Source organism: Leptomonas pyrrhocoris (genome assembly GCF_001293395.1).
Source record: "Leptomonas pyrrhocoris isolate H10 chromosome Unknown, whole genome shotgun sequence".
In the NCBI taxonomy this organism is placed as follows: Eukaryota; Euglenozoa; class Kinetoplastea; order Trypanosomatida; family Trypanosomatidae; genus Leptomonas; species Leptomonas pyrrhocoris.
In genome coordinates this window covers 783906-802553 of record NW_015438361.1, presented here as the reverse complement: position 1 = coordinate 802553, position 18648 = coordinate 783906, and the positions used below count along the sequence as shown (strand labels likewise).

The window sequence follows — 18648 nt, the reverse complement described above, 5'->3', positions numbered from 1 at the left end:
AAAACGGCGTTGGTTGAACAAGTTCTGCGCAGATATAGAAACAGGGTGAACAGCTAAAAAAAGAAAATAGTGTCATTGAGTCTCCACAACTTCATCTTTTTTTAACGCTCTCGTAAAAAGGAAAAAGAGCATTTTGCAGCAAACTGCGTTGTGTCGTGGTCTCAGTAGATGCGGCTAGTGATTCGGTTTCACAGGCATCTTCTGACTGCACATGCAACGGCCGTCGTGCTGAAGCGCACGCTTTGCTGTCAGGTGTTGCTGCTCCGCTGTGCATTGCTGTTGCACCACGACAGCGCATCCAAGTCCGACACCTTCACTCCACTTCTCACTTCTCACTTGATCTCTGCACTCTTCCTATGCGTTTTGGATGACCGTAATGACTCACACGTGGACTGTATCACGTCCTCGTGGTCTCTCGACATCGCCGGAGTTTCCTTTTGTGTGTGTTTTTCCCCCCGTTAGAAGGTCGCCCCAAAGCTCTACTGCTTCTCTTTGCACTGTGTGTTTCGACCTCCATTCTACTAGAACAACGTTGGATAAGTTCTACATGTTAGGTGTGCTTTATTCAAAAGAATAATAACGATCGAGGACAGAGGGAACCAGCAGGGTATACTGAAGCGTCGCATCGCGGCCGGATCCTCGACATTTTTTTTCTTTAATTATTACTCCAAAACAAAACCATCTCTTTGTTTTTCTTCCTTTTCTTAATCCTCCTTTCGATTTCGGTTCTGCCAAACCTCTTGTTATTTCGGAGGAACGAAGGTCTGCAATTCATATACCGCACACGTTGCCTGCGCTTCACACTTACAGACGCGTTCTGAAGGACGCCTTTCTTCTTTTTTTTTTGTTTTTCTCTTCCCCTCTCTCTCTCTCTCCGGTTTGTCTTCCTTTTTTTCCCTGAGAGCGATTTATTTTCTCTTTGGTTCCTAAATACTTGTAAGCGTCTCTTCTATTTCCTTTTGTTTTGTATCTTCTCCACAAAGTGCTGTCGCGTTCCTTTCCTTTTCGCTTTCATTGCTACTTGTAATTTGTGTATGATTTTTCCCCTATCGGAAAAAAACACATATATATGCCAGCGATAAGGAGTGGATTGCGCTCTCTTTTTTTCTTCCAATTGTGTTGACGTGGCTACTCGCGTCTTAAGGCGGGGATCTCTTTATCGACGTTGTGAGGTGGCTGTGGCTTTCGTATTATTTCTTGTTGACAGCTTTTTTTCTTTGGGCTTTCGTAGCGCGCTGAAACGTTGTAGCTTTTACTAACAACAGAAAAAAGACATCGTTTCAAAGGAGAAAACAGCACTGATCAGTGCGTTGCTCTTCCTTGCGCTGATCGGTTGCTCGTGGTGCCCTTTTTTTTGGTTTGGTGCGCAGCACATTAATCCTCGAATTCACTTTTGTCAAACCAGCCCGTGCCGTCTTGTGCAGCTCACGTCCGTTTGTGATAGAACGGGAATACTGTATAGTTTGGGGAAAATCCGTTACAGGTGAATGATGAACTCTTTGCTTGCGCGGGACTATGAAGTCCCTAAGAAGCCAATTTTCCTCCTGGACGGACGCGACATCATGCAAAGCACGGAGGCGTCTGCGTTTGTCTCAAACAGTGTCACCGACAACGTTCTTTACAGTACCAACGGCAACATTGGATTGCGCCACCTGAGTGAAGTAGAAACTGTCGGCTTCGAGACGGAGGTGATCATGAACGGTGTGTACCACGAAGAAGTCGTCGACGGCCCCGGCTTCAAGGGAATCCCCAAAACAAATCAGCTCGGTGCCAGCCTGTGTACGGTAGATATGGATTTCCTGCTCGATGGCGAGTCGGGCACGCTATCCACCATGCCGGAACGCCGGCTGAACCTCGACGACGGCGCCTACCGCAGCGAGTGCATCGACGTCATGAGCTCCGACGGGGGTCTCATCTTCGATACGCACTACATCCGTACGGTGGGTCGCAGTGATCTGAGCATGTGGGGCTCGCAGGTGTGCTACAGCAACTTCCGCTTTGGGGCGATGGACTCGCCGATGTCAGCCAAGAGCGACTCGAACGGGCCTAACACCGGCTTCATGGGCTCCTACGGCACCACAAACCACATCGCGGACAGCACGTCGGAGGGCGGCCTCGACGCCCACCAGCAGCGCATGCTGCACCGCACGCAGAACGACCTGAACTACCGTGTGGAGCTCGTGGTGCTGCTCGCGATAGACCAAGACGCGTGGGAGGTGTCGCACATGCAGATGGACCACGTGAACCAGTGCTCGCTCTCCTCCGGCGTCGACGTGACCACCTTCACGGAGGTGGACTGCGTCGTGAACTACGGCAGCACCTATCGCGTTCTTCAGGCAGAGGTGGAGAGCACCCCGTACAAGCAGAACACCGACGGCGAGTCGTCGCACATGTACAACCGCGACCGGTACAGCAACAGCGGCATGGGCCGCGACGGCGGCGGCAGCAGCTGCGGCAACGCAGAGGGCAAGGAGTACTCCACCCCGGCAACCTTTTTGCGGCCCAACCAGTGGAACTACAGCGCCTTCCGCAACGCCAACAAGGCGCAGAAGTCGTACAGCATCAAAAAGCGCTTCATGATGCCGCTGACACCGGAGACGTTGCCGAACAGCATCGTCGTGACGTTCCGCGCCTGCCACCGCCGCGGAAACGGGGAACCCTCTCCCCGCACCTTCCCCACCGTAAGAGAATTGATCGAGGACCAGCGCGCCGCGTTGGAGCCGTTCTGGAAGACGAACGACTGCGACGTGACGCTGCAGGACGAGATGATCCAAAACCGCAGCAAGTTGCCCCTCATCTACAACGCCTTTCGCATGTTTAACGTAAGCCACGGCGTGGAGGGCGGTCTTTCCCGCTCTGGCCTCTCCGCCGCGGGAGACGGCCTGCAGTTTAACCTCTCCGAGTACATCTATTACGGCATGTACTACATCATCACCCAGCCCGACGCGTGCCTGCGTCTGCTGAAGAGCGTCTACCACATGGTGCCGCAGTCGCGCAAGTACGCCCGTACGCTGGCTATGGACCGCGGCGCCGTCTTTCCGCTGACAACCATCAACGGCGTCCACACCACCCACTTCGCCAACGTCAGCAACGCGCGCTTCCACGTCAACGCGGAGATTGGCTATTTGATCGCCCTGTACGACGAGGCCGCGGAGTCGATATCCGCTGAGGACCGCCTCCTTTTGTTGGAGCTGATGATGGAGTCGGCCCGTATTTGGCCTCTGTGTGGGGAGTGGCAGGACGCCCACACCGTCTTCCGTCTGGACAACATCGCGGGCACCGACCAGTACAACAGCAACGCCGCCGGCAACTTCTACGTCAACATCTCCGCCCGTCGTCACATCACCGCCGCCCTCGCTTTTCTCGAGCGGCAGCGGGCCCACTTGACGAAGGAGGAGATCAGCACCGCTCTAAGCTCGCTCGGCATGACGCAGAGCGAGTTAAACGAGATGCGCGCCGTGGCTGCCGGTATCGTGGTGCCGCAGCGGCACGAGCGGCTGCAGGTGTACATGGTGCACGACAACTTCGGCAACCTCACCGACTGGGGCGATGAGCGCGCCTTGCACCCGCTGCACCTCAACTATCACCCGATCCACATTTACCGTCGGAAGTTGATCGACGTGCCGGAGGTGTTGCTTGGCATGCTGCTCTACCCCGACGAGTTCGACCAGCGCGACTTCGCCAACAACTTTGAGTACTACTACCCACTCTGCACCTTCGACTCCCCTGTGTCGCTTCTGGTCATGATGCACGCCCTGTGCCGCGCGCGGCTCAGCTTCGCGCAGCCCATACCACTGCTGAAATCACTCGCCAACATTGACCTCGACAACATCGTCTACTCGGCGGAGGGCGGACTTCACTTCGGCGCCATCGCGGCCACCTCGCAAGGCCTCATCTTCGGCTGCGGCGGCGTGCGGTGCTCGCACAAAGGGCTCGAGGTGAACCCGATCTTACCCGCCGGTATGGAGCGCTACCACTTCACGGTGAAGTGGCGGGGTGCGACGCTGCGGGTGTCGGTGGACCAGGAGCAGATCACCTACGAGCTCATCTCCGGCTCGAGCCTGCGCTTCGTACACGGCATGCCAGGGGTGCGGGCGCACCTGCACACTGGCTTTGGCAACACCCCTGCGAACCTGCGCTGGTCCATCCCGCGCACAAGTCACAGCCAGGTGGCGCAGATCGACGGGGTGGTGCTGCTGTCGGACTGCCTCTTCCACAACGTGCTGGAGTACAGCTACCGGTCGTGGTACAAGACGCTGGAGACGCTGTTTGACACCTACCGCGTGCTGCACAACCGGCCAATTCCCCCGCTGAACCCGGAGGAGTTCATTGAGAAGGTCGTGTACCAGAAGGAGGATGGGGAGATTGCCTTCAGCGGCATTCATCAGATCCTGCAGAGCCGCGGCATTTACCTGGAGCTCGGCACCCCTGAAGACGCCGAAATAGTGGAGACGCGGTACGGCCTGGCGAACGCGAAGGTGGCGGAGATGGCGGAGATGGTGCTTCGCTCGCCGCCACCGGCGGTGCCGAGTCTGTTCCGCCTGCTGAAGGACTTCGTCGACAACGGCGTCGCGCTCGCCGTGGTGTCGTACACGCGGAGTCTGAAGGGTCTCCTGTCGTCCAACCCCCAGATGGCGCGCTTGTTCGTCGCCTCCATCGACGGTGAGGAAGCCCACGACCGCAAGATCAAGGGTCAGCCACATTTGGATCTCTACCTGCGCGCGGCGGAGAAGATACATGTGAACCCCAGTCACTGCCTCGTCATTAGCCACCACCTCGATCGCTGCTACAACGCGGAGGAGTTGGCGAAGTTCCGCATGTTCCTCGACATCGAGGATCCCTTTGTCAGCAGCCGTGTCGCGGTGAACCCGTACCCCGTCTTGACGCCGCAGCAGGTGCAGGCGGGCAGGCGCGACAATCCGGTAGTGTGCCGGATTGCTCTCGCCCACGTTCCCTCCTCCGTAGATGAAGTGGAGGACATCGTGGACGGCCGCAAAAACGTGTAAACGCTTCGAGCATTCGTTTGCAGAGGCACGCATTGCTTTGCAAAAAGCCTCACTCTAAAACTCCCTCAACCTTTTTCTTTTGGAGGTGGCACGCCTTCTATCAAACGAACTTAACGGCGAAGTTGAGCGGCCTTTTCTGTAGAAACGTTCCAGTTTTTCTTCTAATTTTACATTTGTGGTTGGCAGCTTTCGGGAGAGAAGAAACCAACCGAGAAGTAGTTTCGTTGTGTGTGGTTGTCACTTCTTCGTTTCTGCTGAAGCGCCTTTCTCCTTTCACTTGTTCACCGAAAGAGAAAAAGGAGCGTGGGGATGAACCATAGAACATCACCATGACAACAACCCTGCCCCCCACCCCCAACGACACGATCCCCCACTTTTCCCCTGCAGCGTACTAGCAACTACAGAAAAGAGCGTCGGTGTAAGTCATCTATAGTGCTGTGCGCTGCTCCGTTTACTCAGTATTCGCTTCTCTTACTTTTGTTTTTCAGTTCGCAGATTCTGCTCGCCTCCCCCCTCCCTCCGTAGTTTGAGTTTTTTGGGTTCTGTCTGTTGAATTCCGTCTCGTTTCTATAATCGCTCTCTCACTCTCTCTGTGGCTTTGACGTTGCGGGGTGCTTTTCAAGTTGCGACGTAGCGGATTGTTGCTTTATAGCCTTTTCCTTTACGTTTCTCTTGTTCTCGTAATGGCGTTCTTTTTTGCAGCATCGGTTCATGCGCATGTGCGTGTCGGTGTCTATGTATGAGTGGACACGCTCTTTCCCCTTTTTTTTTTTGCTAGCGTATTATTGTTATTGTTACGGGTGTTTCTTTGATGTAGGCTACCATTCGCTTCCTGCTGACTGAACTCTCACTGAGCGCTGTTTGTGCGGCTCTTCTGCATTTACCCGCGTTTGGATTTTCCTTTTGTTGCTGTGATTTACCTGACCTGTTTAACATCGACGACGATGGAGAGTCCCCCCGATGAGGACTTTCTTTTTCATCTACTTCTTAGTAACGAAATCTAATTAGAGTATGTTTGTATACTTTTTTTTCCTCGCCGTGTTTACGCTTTGAAGTGGTGATGCTTCAACTACGCAGCATCTGGGTGCGTGCGTGCGTTTGAGGTTGCGCAATGATCTATTTCACACTCTCTCAAATAGGTTGTTTGTGTGAGCATAACGCGCTCTTCGCGTTGCATTTTTCTCCCTTACGCGACGTGCTTGAAGGGACTGCGTTGCGTTGCACACGTATCGACGAGCCTCTGCGATGTTCTTTCATACTCCTTTGCCTCTTCCTTGCACAACAACCTTCTTTTTGTACTTCCTTTCTCGCATATGGGGTCTCTTCCCTTTACGCTTCCAGGACCGTCGAGAGCCTTTCTGTGTGTTCAACTGTCCGTTCTACAAGGCCGTTGTGTTGTTGTACAATCAATTGTACTTGTCGCGTTTCTCTGGTGCCTCAGTGCGTCAGTGAGCGCGCTGTAGAAGAAGGAAAAAAAAAAACATGACCGGCACCGCAACCCTGCTGCAGTGGTTCTCGTTCTTCTCGTTGGCCACTCTGCAGCTGCCGTATCTTCCATTCTTCAAGGATGTTGCCGTGTTGGTGTGCATGAGCGGCGCGCTCCTGTTTGTCGTCACGCTGGTGCTCGTGTACGTCGTAGCGGACAAGGAGATGCATCTTTACCTCACCAAGGCAACACGCGCGGCGCTGCCGCAAGGTGTGGCGGTCAAAGGAAACCAAGTCGCCGTGCCAACCTCGTACGAGGCCTTTGTGAGCGCCTCCATCACGATGAGCGTCGTAGGAACCCTGGCGGTGCTCTTAAGTGTTAGTTTTGTTGTCCAGCTTGCGTGTGACGGGATGCAGGCCTGCGTGTCACCAATGGTCGCGCTCACGCTGAACACGGTGAAGCCAAAGTGCTGGGACGGCGCAGAGGACTTCAGAGGCAAAGTGGCTCCCTCACCCGAACCGGATGCTTAACGAAAGAAAAAGAACATGACTAGCAAAAAACAACAACAACAAATAGGAGTGTTATTCTCCTTTTAATACGCGAAGGCCACTTCTTATTGCTCACAGAGGCCCTCTTTTGTATCCATTTTTTTCGCCTCCTCTGTTGAGCTACTGTAACGACGAGAATGAGTGGTGGTTCGTTAAACCCTCGAGTTTTATCTCGTATGAGTTTACAATGAAGAGCAATTATCGCTAAGCTGAACATCCTCGTTCCCGCCCCCCTTCCCGCCGCCTCCCCTCCCCATCTCCTCCTTCCACAAATTGGATGAGCGTGATCGTAAATGATTCGCCGCCACAACACCAACTGAACATACTTCGTTGTGGACGTGCACAGCTACCTCGCAGATCTCGCCGATAGAGTACACGACACCGAATTTAGTACGACAGGTTTACCAACCTCAGTCGCCTTTGGCGTCGCTAATCCACTCAAAAAACACACGTATCGACTCGCGCACTTGTCAAAGGGGCGCACTTGCGGTCGACGAACAATTTACATCGGTATTGCTATTGTTCACGCTTTAAGTTCTCCTGCCGTTAAACAGCTGTTCACCTTTTACAGCGGTGGGCTGCTTTCTAATTCTGTCGCGGTCATTTTGTGCGTTCCTCTCTTCATTGATAACTGCCTCTGTGCATTATGTAGAAGTGCACTCTATGAATGATCCTCCAAAGTCGTTTTCGTCTGCTTTGCTCCCGCGCCTCCCATACTTTCCGAACCACAGGCCTATCAGCACTCCCGACGTTGACGCTGTGCGTGCCTGGACGCTTTTTCACTCGGGGCGCTGACCGCCTCCTCCATCCGCAACATCAGCAGATTCAGAAACCGCAACACGCATCAAGCAAGGTGAACCACGGAAAACCCACTGCCGGCGCGTCCTCCGCGTCGTTTCTAGCAGACCACAAATTCGACAGCTCACTGCGTCGCTGGAGCAAACAAGATCTCCGTAAGACAAGCCAAGGTGCTCGAAACGCCAGTGCCACTTCTCCCCGCAGCACCGGCAAACCCACAGCGAATCGCTCAAATTCAGCCGCGTCGTCGCGATCGTCTGCGGTTACTCCTTCCCATCATCAGCAGTACCCACTGCAGCGCAAGATGCACGGAAAAAATAGAATTGCTGTGCTATATCCCCACGACAGTCATGTCGTGACCCTCGATCTTTCCATTGAGGCACCCATGGTGGCTCCCAATGCCACAGCGGCGACGTCGTCGATCGTAAAGAGCATGGCTCGGGACGAACAGGAGCCTGCCGTGAAGACGCTGGACCGGATGCGCCTGCTCTTCGCTCCGCCGCGGCCCAAGGGTCAGGCGTCGAAGCGGCAGTCACGCGAGGAGTTGCTTGCCGGGTGCCCATCCGTGCGGGTGTACTGCCGGGCATCCGAAGTGAACGCAGCAGCGGAAGAAGACGCCGGCGAACTGGCCGCACCAGGGTCCGCAGACGTGAAAATGGCACCCGGTCCAGAGGGGGACAAGGAAGGGGAGGTGTTGTATCGCGAGTTGAACAGCGGACTTCCTAACCGCATCTTTTGGAAGTACGCACACGTCCTGGTGCTCAATGAGAGCACGACGGTGCGCATATTTTTCAACGTGCCCACCATCACCGCGATCGCGACGCCGGGCGTGCCGTACGTCGGCTTGCCGCTGGCGTGCGCTAGCGTCTCTGTTCTCTTCGCTAAAGAGGAGGACGTGTGCTACGAGTGGTGCGTCGTCGGGGAGGGCTCTGCCTCAAACAGAGCTGACAAGACGCAAGAAACAACGGCAGCGGCGGCGGCGGCGGCGACGGCACGTGTGGTGGGCACCGCGTCCACCTTCACGCCCCCGCCTGATCTAATCGGCCAGCACATGATGCTGCGCGTCTCACTAGACTCTTCGACGGGTCTGTGGACGGAGCTGCGGCTGCCGGATGCGGTGCGGCCGCTGCCACCGCCCGTCGCGCGCTGGCAGGAGACAACAACACCCGTTGCCCCGCCTGCTTTTCGCGTTGTGACGTACAACGTCTTGTACGACGACTTCTGCACCTCCAGCAGCTCCAAGGCGAAGATATACCCCTTTGCGACGGACGACATTTTGGACCTGGAGAATCGAAAGGTGCGCATTGCGCAGGAGCTCCTTGCCTACCACGCCGATCTCGTGTGTCTGCAGGAATGCGGCCGCGACGTCTTTCAGTCTTTCCTGCTGCCGGTGATGAGGGCCGCTGGCTACGATGGCGTGTACATGAACAAATGTGGCACGGTGAAGGAGGGCTGTGCGTTTCTGTTCCGCCAGTCGCGGTACGAGCTGGTGCACGCCGACTCCATTCCCCTGAACTACGCCACGCTTGCCGCGCGCCACGTTGATCTCGCCGAACGAGTCGGTGCCTGCCCGGAGTTGAAAGAGTCGCTGTCGGCGCTCACCACCATCGGCGCTCGCCTGGTGCTGCGGGATGTGGCGAGCAACACGGAAATGGTGGTGGGCAACACGCATCTCTTCTACCATGCAAACGCGTGTCACATCCGCATTCTTCAAGCTTACATGCTGATGCACTGGCTGCACATCGCAACCGTGACGCGGGAAACAGCAAACATGGAGTCTACTTCTTCTCCCTCTTCTGCTGTTCCTCTTGGCGGCGAAGATGATAAGGCGTCGGCGGGTGCGGCGAGTAGCGCACTACCGATGCGTCCTGTTGTGCTATGCGGCGACTTCAACTGCACACACCCCACCGGCGCGTATCGTCTGCTTACAACCGGTCAGGTGGAGGCCGAGCACCACTCGTGGGAGAAGGGCAAGCTGTTCTGGTGGGGCTGCTCCCGCTTGCTGGGCTACGATGCTGAACGACTGGGGGAGCTTTTGGGCGAGGAGACAGTCCTGCCGCAGGCGACCGTTGCACGCAAGGATTTCAAGCGAGAGAAGAGAGCTCCAGGCGAGTCTGTTAGTCCGACGGGGCAGCCGAATGAAGCGGCGGGGCCCGATGCAACATCGACACCCGCACGCGGTGACGATCACGTTGTCACAGAGGTTTTTCGGGAGGCCCTTCACACCCCGCCGCTTCACCTGCAAGACGCGTACCAACGCACCGATCCCTCGCTGCCGTGGACGAACTTCACGCTGACATTCCGTGAGGTGATTGACTACGTGTTCTTCTCGTCTGGCTCGATCGAGGTGCTGCGAACAGTGCCGATTCCTCCTGAGTCGGAGTTAACAGAGAACTTTGCTCTACCGAATAAGAAGTTCCCCTCCGACCACGTCGCCTTGATCGCCGACCTTTCATTCAAGCAATAAGGAAGGAGGGGTGGGGTGGATCTTCGTATAGAAGTGGTAAGATACAGCGGCTTCTAATGTGTGCTTTTCCTGGTATGACTGTGTCGTCGTGTTTTCAAGCGTTTGCCAGACGTTGCTTGACTCCGTCAGAACCAGTTTTTGCGGCTTTCTGCCATTCTTTGGCGTATGTATTGGGCTGGGTAGCTGTTGGTGACGATCCTTCACAGGTGGTAACCGTAAAGTGTTAGCAGGATAGAGAGAAAAGGAGGCGTCGGATGCATCAGGTGATGAAAGTACAAGAATACCACTGAACATATATATATAATATAAATCGTTACTTCATACCGTTCGAGAAACGTGTATGGCAATTGTTGCTTTAGGAAATCGCCATCATCAAGTGTCATCCGCGAGACCATCGTGAGAGGCTCTCTGCTTGCCCTCTTCGTTGACCTGTTGTACACACACACACACACACACGCACTCTTCTATCTCTCTCTTCCCTTCTTCCTGCGCATCTCCGATAGTGTCAATTATAGTTAGATGACACACCCACACCCACCCACACAAGACGAAGCACACACCATCACACCGGTACGCTTTGCAACCTACTAGACACAAAACAGTTGCGTGTGATCGATATAAAACCAGAACTGCACGCACACCTGTTCTTTATGTATTGTCGATACATCGCATAGATCACAGCATAGACAGCCCGTGTCAGCGTCCTTTTGTAACGCAGAAGAACGGCTCCACGCTCCTTGCGTTTGCTTGGAATTTTTTTTGTTTTTCTCGGTTCTAGATGCAAACCTGCTTTACGTTCAATGAAAGATAACCAGCACTCACTCTCTCTTTCTCTATTCATATATACATCTCGATTCGCCATAACAACGACAAGGAAGGCCCCGCTAAATGCATGGTTCAGAGCGGCAACTGCACGTTTACCAAAACGGTACGCGCACGGTGGTAAGGATGAGCGAGACGAGGCTGAGCAGTTCGCCACCGCATGGGTCTTCCTTGATTGTGTCGCGTCACACTCCGACGCCTGCAGACGCTTCGTCGTGTATTCATGCTGATTCGTGCGGCACTGCTTTGGCGACCTCAGCAAACTCCTTCTTAGGTTTTGCGGCCGCTAGCTCGTCTGAAAGTGCCCCCACCTCTGGAAGCGCTGCGGAGCACACCATCATCTCTCCCCCTCCTCGTCCTCCGTCAGGACAATTTGCCGGCTTGCATCAATGCTCGTGCGATATGCCATTTGGGAGATCTGAGACGCTCGGCAGCGACGGACGCAAGTCACGACTACGCAGCGCCTTCGCCTCCGGCATTGGTATTTGCAGCTCTCACGGAATCAGCCAGAGCCCGCTGGTGACGCTCCCCAACAGCGGTCTCACCTCGGCCATCGCCCCGTCGACGCTGTCGGATGCTCCGCTGTCCTGGCGGGTCAATTCGTTTGCGAGAGGCGCGACAACCGCGGCAGATGCGGAAGACGAGCTCGGTGGAAACGCAGAAAAGGTTGTGCCTCGCCTGAGCCGACCTGTTTCTTCTTTTCCGTCTCCTCCGGTCTCGATAGCACGCGATGACAGCTGCGTCTCCAGTTTGGCTGCGGAGGACAAGGCTGCTCGATTCACCTTCATTGAATCTGAGCAGCAGATCCATCACGCCACAACGCCTACTTCGCAAAGTGGTATGCCCACCGGTGAACAGATGGAGGGGATGAGGGAGGAAGCACGAGTGATTGCAAACTCTTCCTCAGCCGACGTGAGCAGCGTGAGAGAGGGCGACAGACAGCTGCAACGGCCCGTGTCGCGTCGCCCTGGAGAGGTCGGTGTGGCTGAGCGTGCTCTCTTTCAAGAAAACGACATCGACGACGACGCGGAGACGGAGGAGGAAGAAGGGGAGGTGAGCAGCATTGTAGGGGAGAAGCGTGTAGAAAGCCTGCTGCGGCTTTCCAATGAGACGTTGCATCAACCAACGTCTCTAACGTCATCGGGTGTTGCCGTCGAAACTATCCTGGCGCACACACCGCAGCGTCCCTCGTCGGCTGAGGTTCGGGCAGAACCAGAAAAGAGCATGAACGCATCCCTGCTCCCATCGGATATTAGCACTAGAGGCGGCGACGGCAGCAGCACTACGCTCAACTGCACTCGTGCACCAGATCCTCTCAGTTCTAGTAACACGAACAAGCAGCACAACAGCCTTTCACACAATGTATCTCTCAAGCGGCATTTTGCGGTACCTTCGAATTCCGCTTTAACAGTGTCAACCAATAGCTCCGTGCTGTCCGCCACAGTGGCGGAGTCGAGGTGCATCGCAAACGTACGCAATCGTGTTAACGAAACCAACGGAGGTGCATCTGCTCACCGGACAGCGACAGGGAAGACGACGGGGACATCATGTGCCAGCGAAGACGAACGTACTCCTTCCGACAGCACCGTTAAACTTCTACCCGCTGACGTGCAACTCCACGCGGCGACACCGACGGTAACTGGATGTGGCGAAAAAACTCCGATGCCCACGCCGATCCGGCGCGATCTGCTGTGTCACTTGCTGACGCAGGCCGCCTCGGCCACCCTCCATACCCCGCGCACGGCGTCTCCGTCCTTTGCAGCGCCGGCGGCGGGTGCCTCTACTCAGACGCCTACGCCGCATCCGTCTCGCAGACTTGGGTCCAGCACCCCGAGCTGGGAGGGCCACGCACAGATCACAGGCTTCCCCACGCCCGTGAAGCTCTCCCCCATTCCCACAAAGGCCTATGCCTTGTACGCGGAGTTAACCGCGTCCACCACTCGCGCGAGAGGCGTAGCGGAGCCACAGCAACCGGCTGTGCCGCCCTGCACACCGCCTAGACCGCCGCCCTCCCCGACGCTTTCCTCTATTAGCAGCGAGGATCATTTGGTAACCCTTGCCCCGCTGGCTGCGCTCAGCTCCGATAGAAAGAGTGAGGCAGAGGCTGATGCAGAGGCGGTGCAGCCGTGCTCCCTGTCCATCAAGAACGGTGCAGCGAAGGAAGAGGCCACGATTGCCTGTCCCACCGTGGCTGAGCACACCGCAAAGAGCGCGATACAAGACGAAAAGGGCACGGCGCAGCCAGACGCTTCCTGCCGCGTGCCGCACAGCACCAGCTCCGAGTGTTCGGTGTCACCCATACGCGCTCGCGCCGATCAGACGACGCGTGTTTGGATGCCGCAGCCGGGTGATGACTCGCCGGTGCATCTCCGTCCCCTCTCATCTGCCTCCTGCGTCAGTTTCTCCCATGACGGAGCAGCGCGTCTCGCGGTGGCCCACGCACGTCCAATCAGCCACGCACACCTCCCTTCTGTTTCGCCTGAACTGGTAGGGCAATCCAGTCACGCCGATTCGAGTGCGGCTGCGCACTGGACTGCTTCCTCCACGTCTCAGCAGTACTCGAGCAATAGAAGCGAGGTCGATGTGCGTGAGAGCACTGCAGAAACGGCGAGGCAAACGGAAACGCCGCTGCGACTCTCCCCACCGCAGTTGTTCTCAGGAGAGTGCGCGACGACGTCAGCCACACAGTTGTCACGCCAACTCTCTCAATGCATCGCCCTTCGTCGCTCCGCTCTCAGCCCTGATGAGCTTGGAGGCTATACTGTCGCGGCGCACAAGCCAATGGAGCCGGCGTTGACCGGGCGAATCAGTCCACGTCTTTTCACGGACACGCTCAACCTGGGCACACCGTCCGTATCAATGATTCACTCCCCCGCGCAGGCGATGAATGAAAGTTGCTCCTTTCTGCTGTCACGGGCTGCCACGCCGTACATACAGGCCTTGCCGATTCCCGGGATGCGTTCCTCCACACAACCGTCCAAAACGACAGGCGAACTAGGACTGGAGAAGAAGCCGCAGGCAAACACTGGATCATCGCTCCAGAGCGACAACAGCGCGACCGACCAACTGTTGCTTCGCTTGGACGGACTGCACGTGGACCAACGAGCACGGAAGCGGACGTTGCCACCGCACGCACCGCTCATATCCCCCGCGCTCGGTGAGGACGACGTGAACCAAAATGCAAACAACGATGCCGAAGACGGCACCACTCTTGGTACTCCAAACACTTCCGTTGTGAAACTCAGGCACCGCAAATACAGTCCCATCCTGTCACCGCCGTTTGAGGCGGAGTCCTGCGCCGTGGACAGGCACACGGCGGCTCTTCGAGAGAATCACGGTACACAGACGAGCTGCGCTGCAGATGGTACAACCTCCGCACACTTCGATAGCTCTGTGAAGGACCGGCCTGACGTGCCACGGAAAGCGTCGTCGACTCGTACGCGCTCTCACGAAGCGCCGCTGGTGTCGGAGCTGCAAAAAAGCACTTTCATGAGCAAAAATCCTCTCTCGTTCTCGCTGGACGGCCAGCCGCAGTCCTCCTCACACTCGTGGAATTCCGTAGCGGTATCTCACCGCTATCAACGACTTGGCCTCTCGTCGCTCACCGAAGGCGGCTGCCGAAGCAAGGAAGAGGAAGGGCACCACTGGAGTAGTCGACACTCTGTCGCTGCGAAGTCCTTGTCCTCCACGCGTTTTATCGATTCGTGGCTATGATTCGTCGTGCCGAAAGAGACCGTAGCAAAAGAGCTTCGGTTCTTTCATTTTTTCTTTTTGGGGTGTGTGGGTTTGTGTTCGCTTGTTTGACCTCCGCTACGTATCTGGACTGGTTGCCGCTACGGTGGTCTACGCTTTGTCTCACGTACCGCGGCGCTACCTACTCCACTTTGCCCCGTTACACTCCCGCTGGATGCTCGTTCTTTTCGTTTTTCATTTCTCTGTGTTTTCTACGACGATTCCTCCAAAAAAAAAAAAGGAATACCGAAGTGGAGCATGTTGCGCTACTTGGAAGCAGCAGCTTTCAGGTAACTACTCTCGTGTGTTTCATACGGTGAACAGAATCTTTTTTTTTTCCTGTAGTTGGGTTTCGATGCTTGTGAAGGAATCGAAATGCACCAAGCGGGTTGAGCAAGCACGGTGGGCATGAAGCCGTCGGCGCATGTATCAGGAAGGGAGGAGCACCTTGCTTTTTGGTTTCTTGCTATGATTCGGTCCTGCCGCGTTGATTCGTGAATCTTTCTCCTTTCTTCTCTCTCTATATATGTTTTCTTGCTTCACCGCTACAGTTACTCTCGTGGTCAGCATTTTCCATCTGCTTCGTGATGAGCACGTGGGAGGTGCATTAATGGATGCCACGCATCAACAGCATTAATGCAGCTTTGTAGTAGTCATCATTATTATTATTATTATGATCACTTTTCCCCCAACACATTTATACCCACACCCACCAACAAACACCTTCAAAACATATATTTAACTCCGTTTTCGTCCTTTCAAAAAACAATACACACACACACACACATACGCACAGACGCACATGGCAGTCTGCAGCTTTAGGTAGTCAGGCAACGTAACGTAAACGTTGTCGTAGCTGCATATTCTTCTTTCTCCTGTTTTTGTTTTCTCTCTTTAACTGCGCTACCGCTGATTTTTTCCTTTTACGTTTCCTAGTGTTACAGCGTCCCTTTTTTGCTGGCTGGATCATCAAGCAAGTTTGACGTTGGACTTGACGCCCGGAGTAGTTTAGTGTGCTTCTCGCCGCTTACTCTTTCATTAGCATTGCTTTTCTTCTTGTTGTTGTTTCCCTTGCTTTCTTTGTTTCATTCGTGGGATAATGTGTAGTAGCTGCCGTTTGATGCGCTGTGTTCCCCATGCGCCAATGCGGCGATTGTGCAGGTCGGCCCTTTGGTCGTGCTTTTGCCCTTCACTGCAAACGAAAGGACCGATGTGTTCGCTTTGCTTTCTAACATGCCATGTCAGCCCGCAAGCCTTGTCTACCCACCTTTCCACGGTGAGGTGCTTTCACAGCACTGCACTGCGCACACGTGGCGGCAGCGGCACGTTCTCCCTCGCTTCGTCTGGACGTGCCTTCACCAGCTCATCGAATCTCTGGAATCTTATCACGCACTCCGGTACGACGGAGTCCGCAGATCAAAAAGCGGTCTCGGGTGAAAGGAGCGGAGCTGAGAAGCCGAACACAACCAACAGCGGGAAAGCCGACACAGTGGCGGCGGAACTCACAGACAGTGCAACGGAGAACAATCCAAGCGTCGCAGACACAAAAGAGCCAGCGAAGGAAGCGAACAAGACGGCAGAGAAAGATGGCAAGAGCTCTGCGAAGGCGGACCCACTATTGAAAATGGACGAGGTTGCAAAGGACAAGAAGGCGGAGCCGCCCAGCACCGCCGACGCCTCGACGCCGGAGGCGCGAATGAAAAGAGAGCGCCTGCTCGACGCAGAAAAGAATATTCTCTTCGAGGAGATCGTTGCGGGGGATGAGGCTCAGCAGCTCTTCAACACGACGGAGGTGAGCACCATGAAAGGCCTTCGCTGGCTGGACGTGTCCACCTCTCCGGGGTTCTTCAAGGACCCGTTGCTGGCGCACATTCCAGAAGGTCAGCTTGACTTCTCCGTCATGCGTAAGCTCTTTGGCAGCCGCTTCCCAATTGGCGTGTACGCTAATGTGGCGAGTGGGGCGACGCTACCAGTGACATACGTGAATGAGAATTGGGCTTGTCTCATTCTTCGTTTCGCCAAGGAAGTGCACCAGCAAACGGACGAGCTCGGCGGCGTTCTCGGTGCCGGCAGTGGTCGCTCTTCGCAGCACCATCGCCGGCGGTGGTGGTCGCTCGCAAAGCAGTGGCACGACCACCCCCCTGCGGATGGCGACGTCGACAACGCCGCCGCCGCAGACAACGGCGACGAGGACTGCGTCTACGACGTGGCCACGATGGACTTCTACCCCCGGAGGGTGAAGACGTCGCAGCAGTGGGTCCAGGATTTGGAGCGGCATCTGCGCCGTCGACAATCCGCCAGACGAGCCGCCAAAGCGGGTTTCGCGAAGCCGCCCACCGCGTCAAAGACGTCATCGGCCGCGGCTGGGACGGCAGCGGCACTGCGCCACCACCACCGCCACCGCTCCTCGTCCCGCCGCCGCCCCTCCCTTACGATGTCCGACTTCAGCGATCGTCTCACCATCTTTGTGGGGAAGGAGCTGCATCCGGTAGAGACAGACCCCGACGCGCCCAAGACGGAGGCGGCGACGACAGCGGCGAATGAGGCGCTCGCGCTGTCGCGCAGTGCGCAGCGCAAGCGCGCGGCGAGACGCTCGGGAAAGGACCATGACGAGAGAGAGGAGATGGCAACGAAAGCTGACGACTCCGCATACAAGACTACTAACCCATCAGCTTCAGCGAAAGAGGGAGAGACGGCGCCAACGCATTACGAAGTGCGGTGGCGTGTCGTCACGGTGCATCGCGCCCCCATCGCCTTCATAAGCGACATGCAGTCCCAATGGAACAAGCTGACCTCCCACGGCGGACGATCCACGCGAACCGTGCGCTCCGTCCCTACGAACAGCCGCGGACCACTGGACACAGAAGAAATTGTCCGGCAGGCGCTGCGACGAGCTGCGCGGTCGGGGTCGATGATGGAAGAGGAAGACGAGGAGGAGGACAATGATGGCGTCTACGATGGTGTGCACAACACGGTGATTGACCGCGTGGAGGGCTGGGAGGACCTCGTACGACTGCTCTATCACGGCGCCTCACGTACGCTGCAGGAGTCGGCGTACCGCAACACACGGCGGCTGGAGGTGATGGAGACGGAGATCTTCGATGCCCCCCAGCACTCTGCACATCACCTTTATTCCATGACCCGTCTCATGGCCGAGCTGCATCTACTATCGCGCGAGACGACGAGCCACAATTCCATTCTACGCGAGTCGAAAGTGGCGTATCAGAAACTGAAGGGGGCGCTCGATCATCCGTTCAACCTCGCGGACCAAAATGAGATGCTCTACGTGGACAGTGTGTTGTCCATCTCAGCCCACTTAGCAGAACAGTCCGAGTCCCTTCTTTTCTTACAGTTCTCCGTCGCGATGAACCAGACGGAGCAGCATCTGCGTCTGCTGACCAGCTTTAACACGTTTTTTATTCCCTTGGATTTCATCTGCACGTGCTGCAGCTCGGAAGTTATCACACCCGCCGCGGTCAGTGAAAGCAAGAGTGCGATGTACGCTGCTTTTGGTCTGTTGGCGACCACCGCCGTCTTGACGCTGCGCTGGATTCGCCGCAACCTGCGTTAATACTCGCCGCAGCCCGATTCTTCACCTATGCCGAGGCCGTCTTTTCTGTTGTTTTTACGTGTTGCTGAATCTCTTCTTTGCGGCTGTACAACGGCCCAAAATGTATTTGTCGCCTTCGCTTCTCGACGAGGCAGTTGGATTTACACCGACGGATTGTAGTAACGAAATGCTGTATTTCATTTTGACTCTTTTTTTTTGTCCTCTGCTCGGTACTATAAAGGAAAGAGCATAGATAGTTTCTTTTTAGGTGGGTTTGCTTTGTCTCGACCGTCTCAAGT

At 55.7% G+C, this 18648-nt stretch overlaps 5 protein-coding genes across 5 annotated transcripts; all 5 read left to right on the top strand.

The window, feature by feature from the left end:
- Positions 1-461: 461 nt before the first annotated feature.
- Positions 462-5006, top strand: ABB37_03381 (hypothetical protein; the record flags this gene model as incomplete). Its single annotated transcript, XM_015800705.1, has 1 exon — positions 462-5006. Exon 1 carries the CDS (start codon positions 1488-1490, stop codon positions 5004-5006), a length of 3519 nt encoding a protein of 1172 aa, XP_015660712.1. The 5' UTR covers positions 462-1487.
- Positions 5007-6346: 1340 nt separating this feature from the next.
- ABB37_03380 (hypothetical protein) lies at positions 6347-6962 on the top strand (the record flags this gene model as incomplete). Its single annotated transcript, XM_015800704.1, has 1 exon — positions 6347-6962. Exon 1 carries the CDS (start codon positions 6489-6491, stop codon positions 6960-6962), a length of 474 nt encoding a protein of 157 aa, XP_015660711.1. The 5' UTR covers positions 6347-6488.
- Positions 6963-7710: 748 nt separating this feature from the next.
- ABB37_03379 (hypothetical protein) lies at positions 7711-10245 on the top strand (the record flags this gene model as incomplete). Its single annotated transcript, XM_015800703.1, has 1 exon — positions 7711-10245. The coding sequence occupies exon 1, from the start codon at positions 8164-8166 to the stop codon at positions 10243-10245; it is 2082 nt and encodes a 693-aa protein (XP_015660710.1). The 5' UTR covers positions 7711-8163.
- Positions 10246-10747: 502 nt separating this feature from the next.
- Positions 10748-14781, top strand: ABB37_03378 (hypothetical protein; the record flags this gene model as incomplete). Its single annotated transcript, XM_015800702.1, has 1 exon — positions 10748-14781. Exon 1 carries the CDS (start codon positions 11470-11472, stop codon positions 14779-14781), a length of 3312 nt encoding a protein of 1103 aa, XP_015660709.1. The 5' UTR covers positions 10748-11469.
- Positions 14782-15349: 568 nt separating this feature from the next.
- On the top strand, positions 15350-18370 carry ABB37_03377 (hypothetical protein; the record flags this gene model as incomplete). Its single annotated transcript, XM_015800701.1, has 1 exon — positions 15350-18370. The coding sequence occupies exon 1, from the start codon at positions 15899-15901 to the stop codon at positions 18368-18370; it is 2472 nt and encodes an 823-aa protein (XP_015660708.1). The 5' UTR covers positions 15350-15898.
- Between the last annotated feature and the right edge of the window lie 278 nt (positions 18371-18648).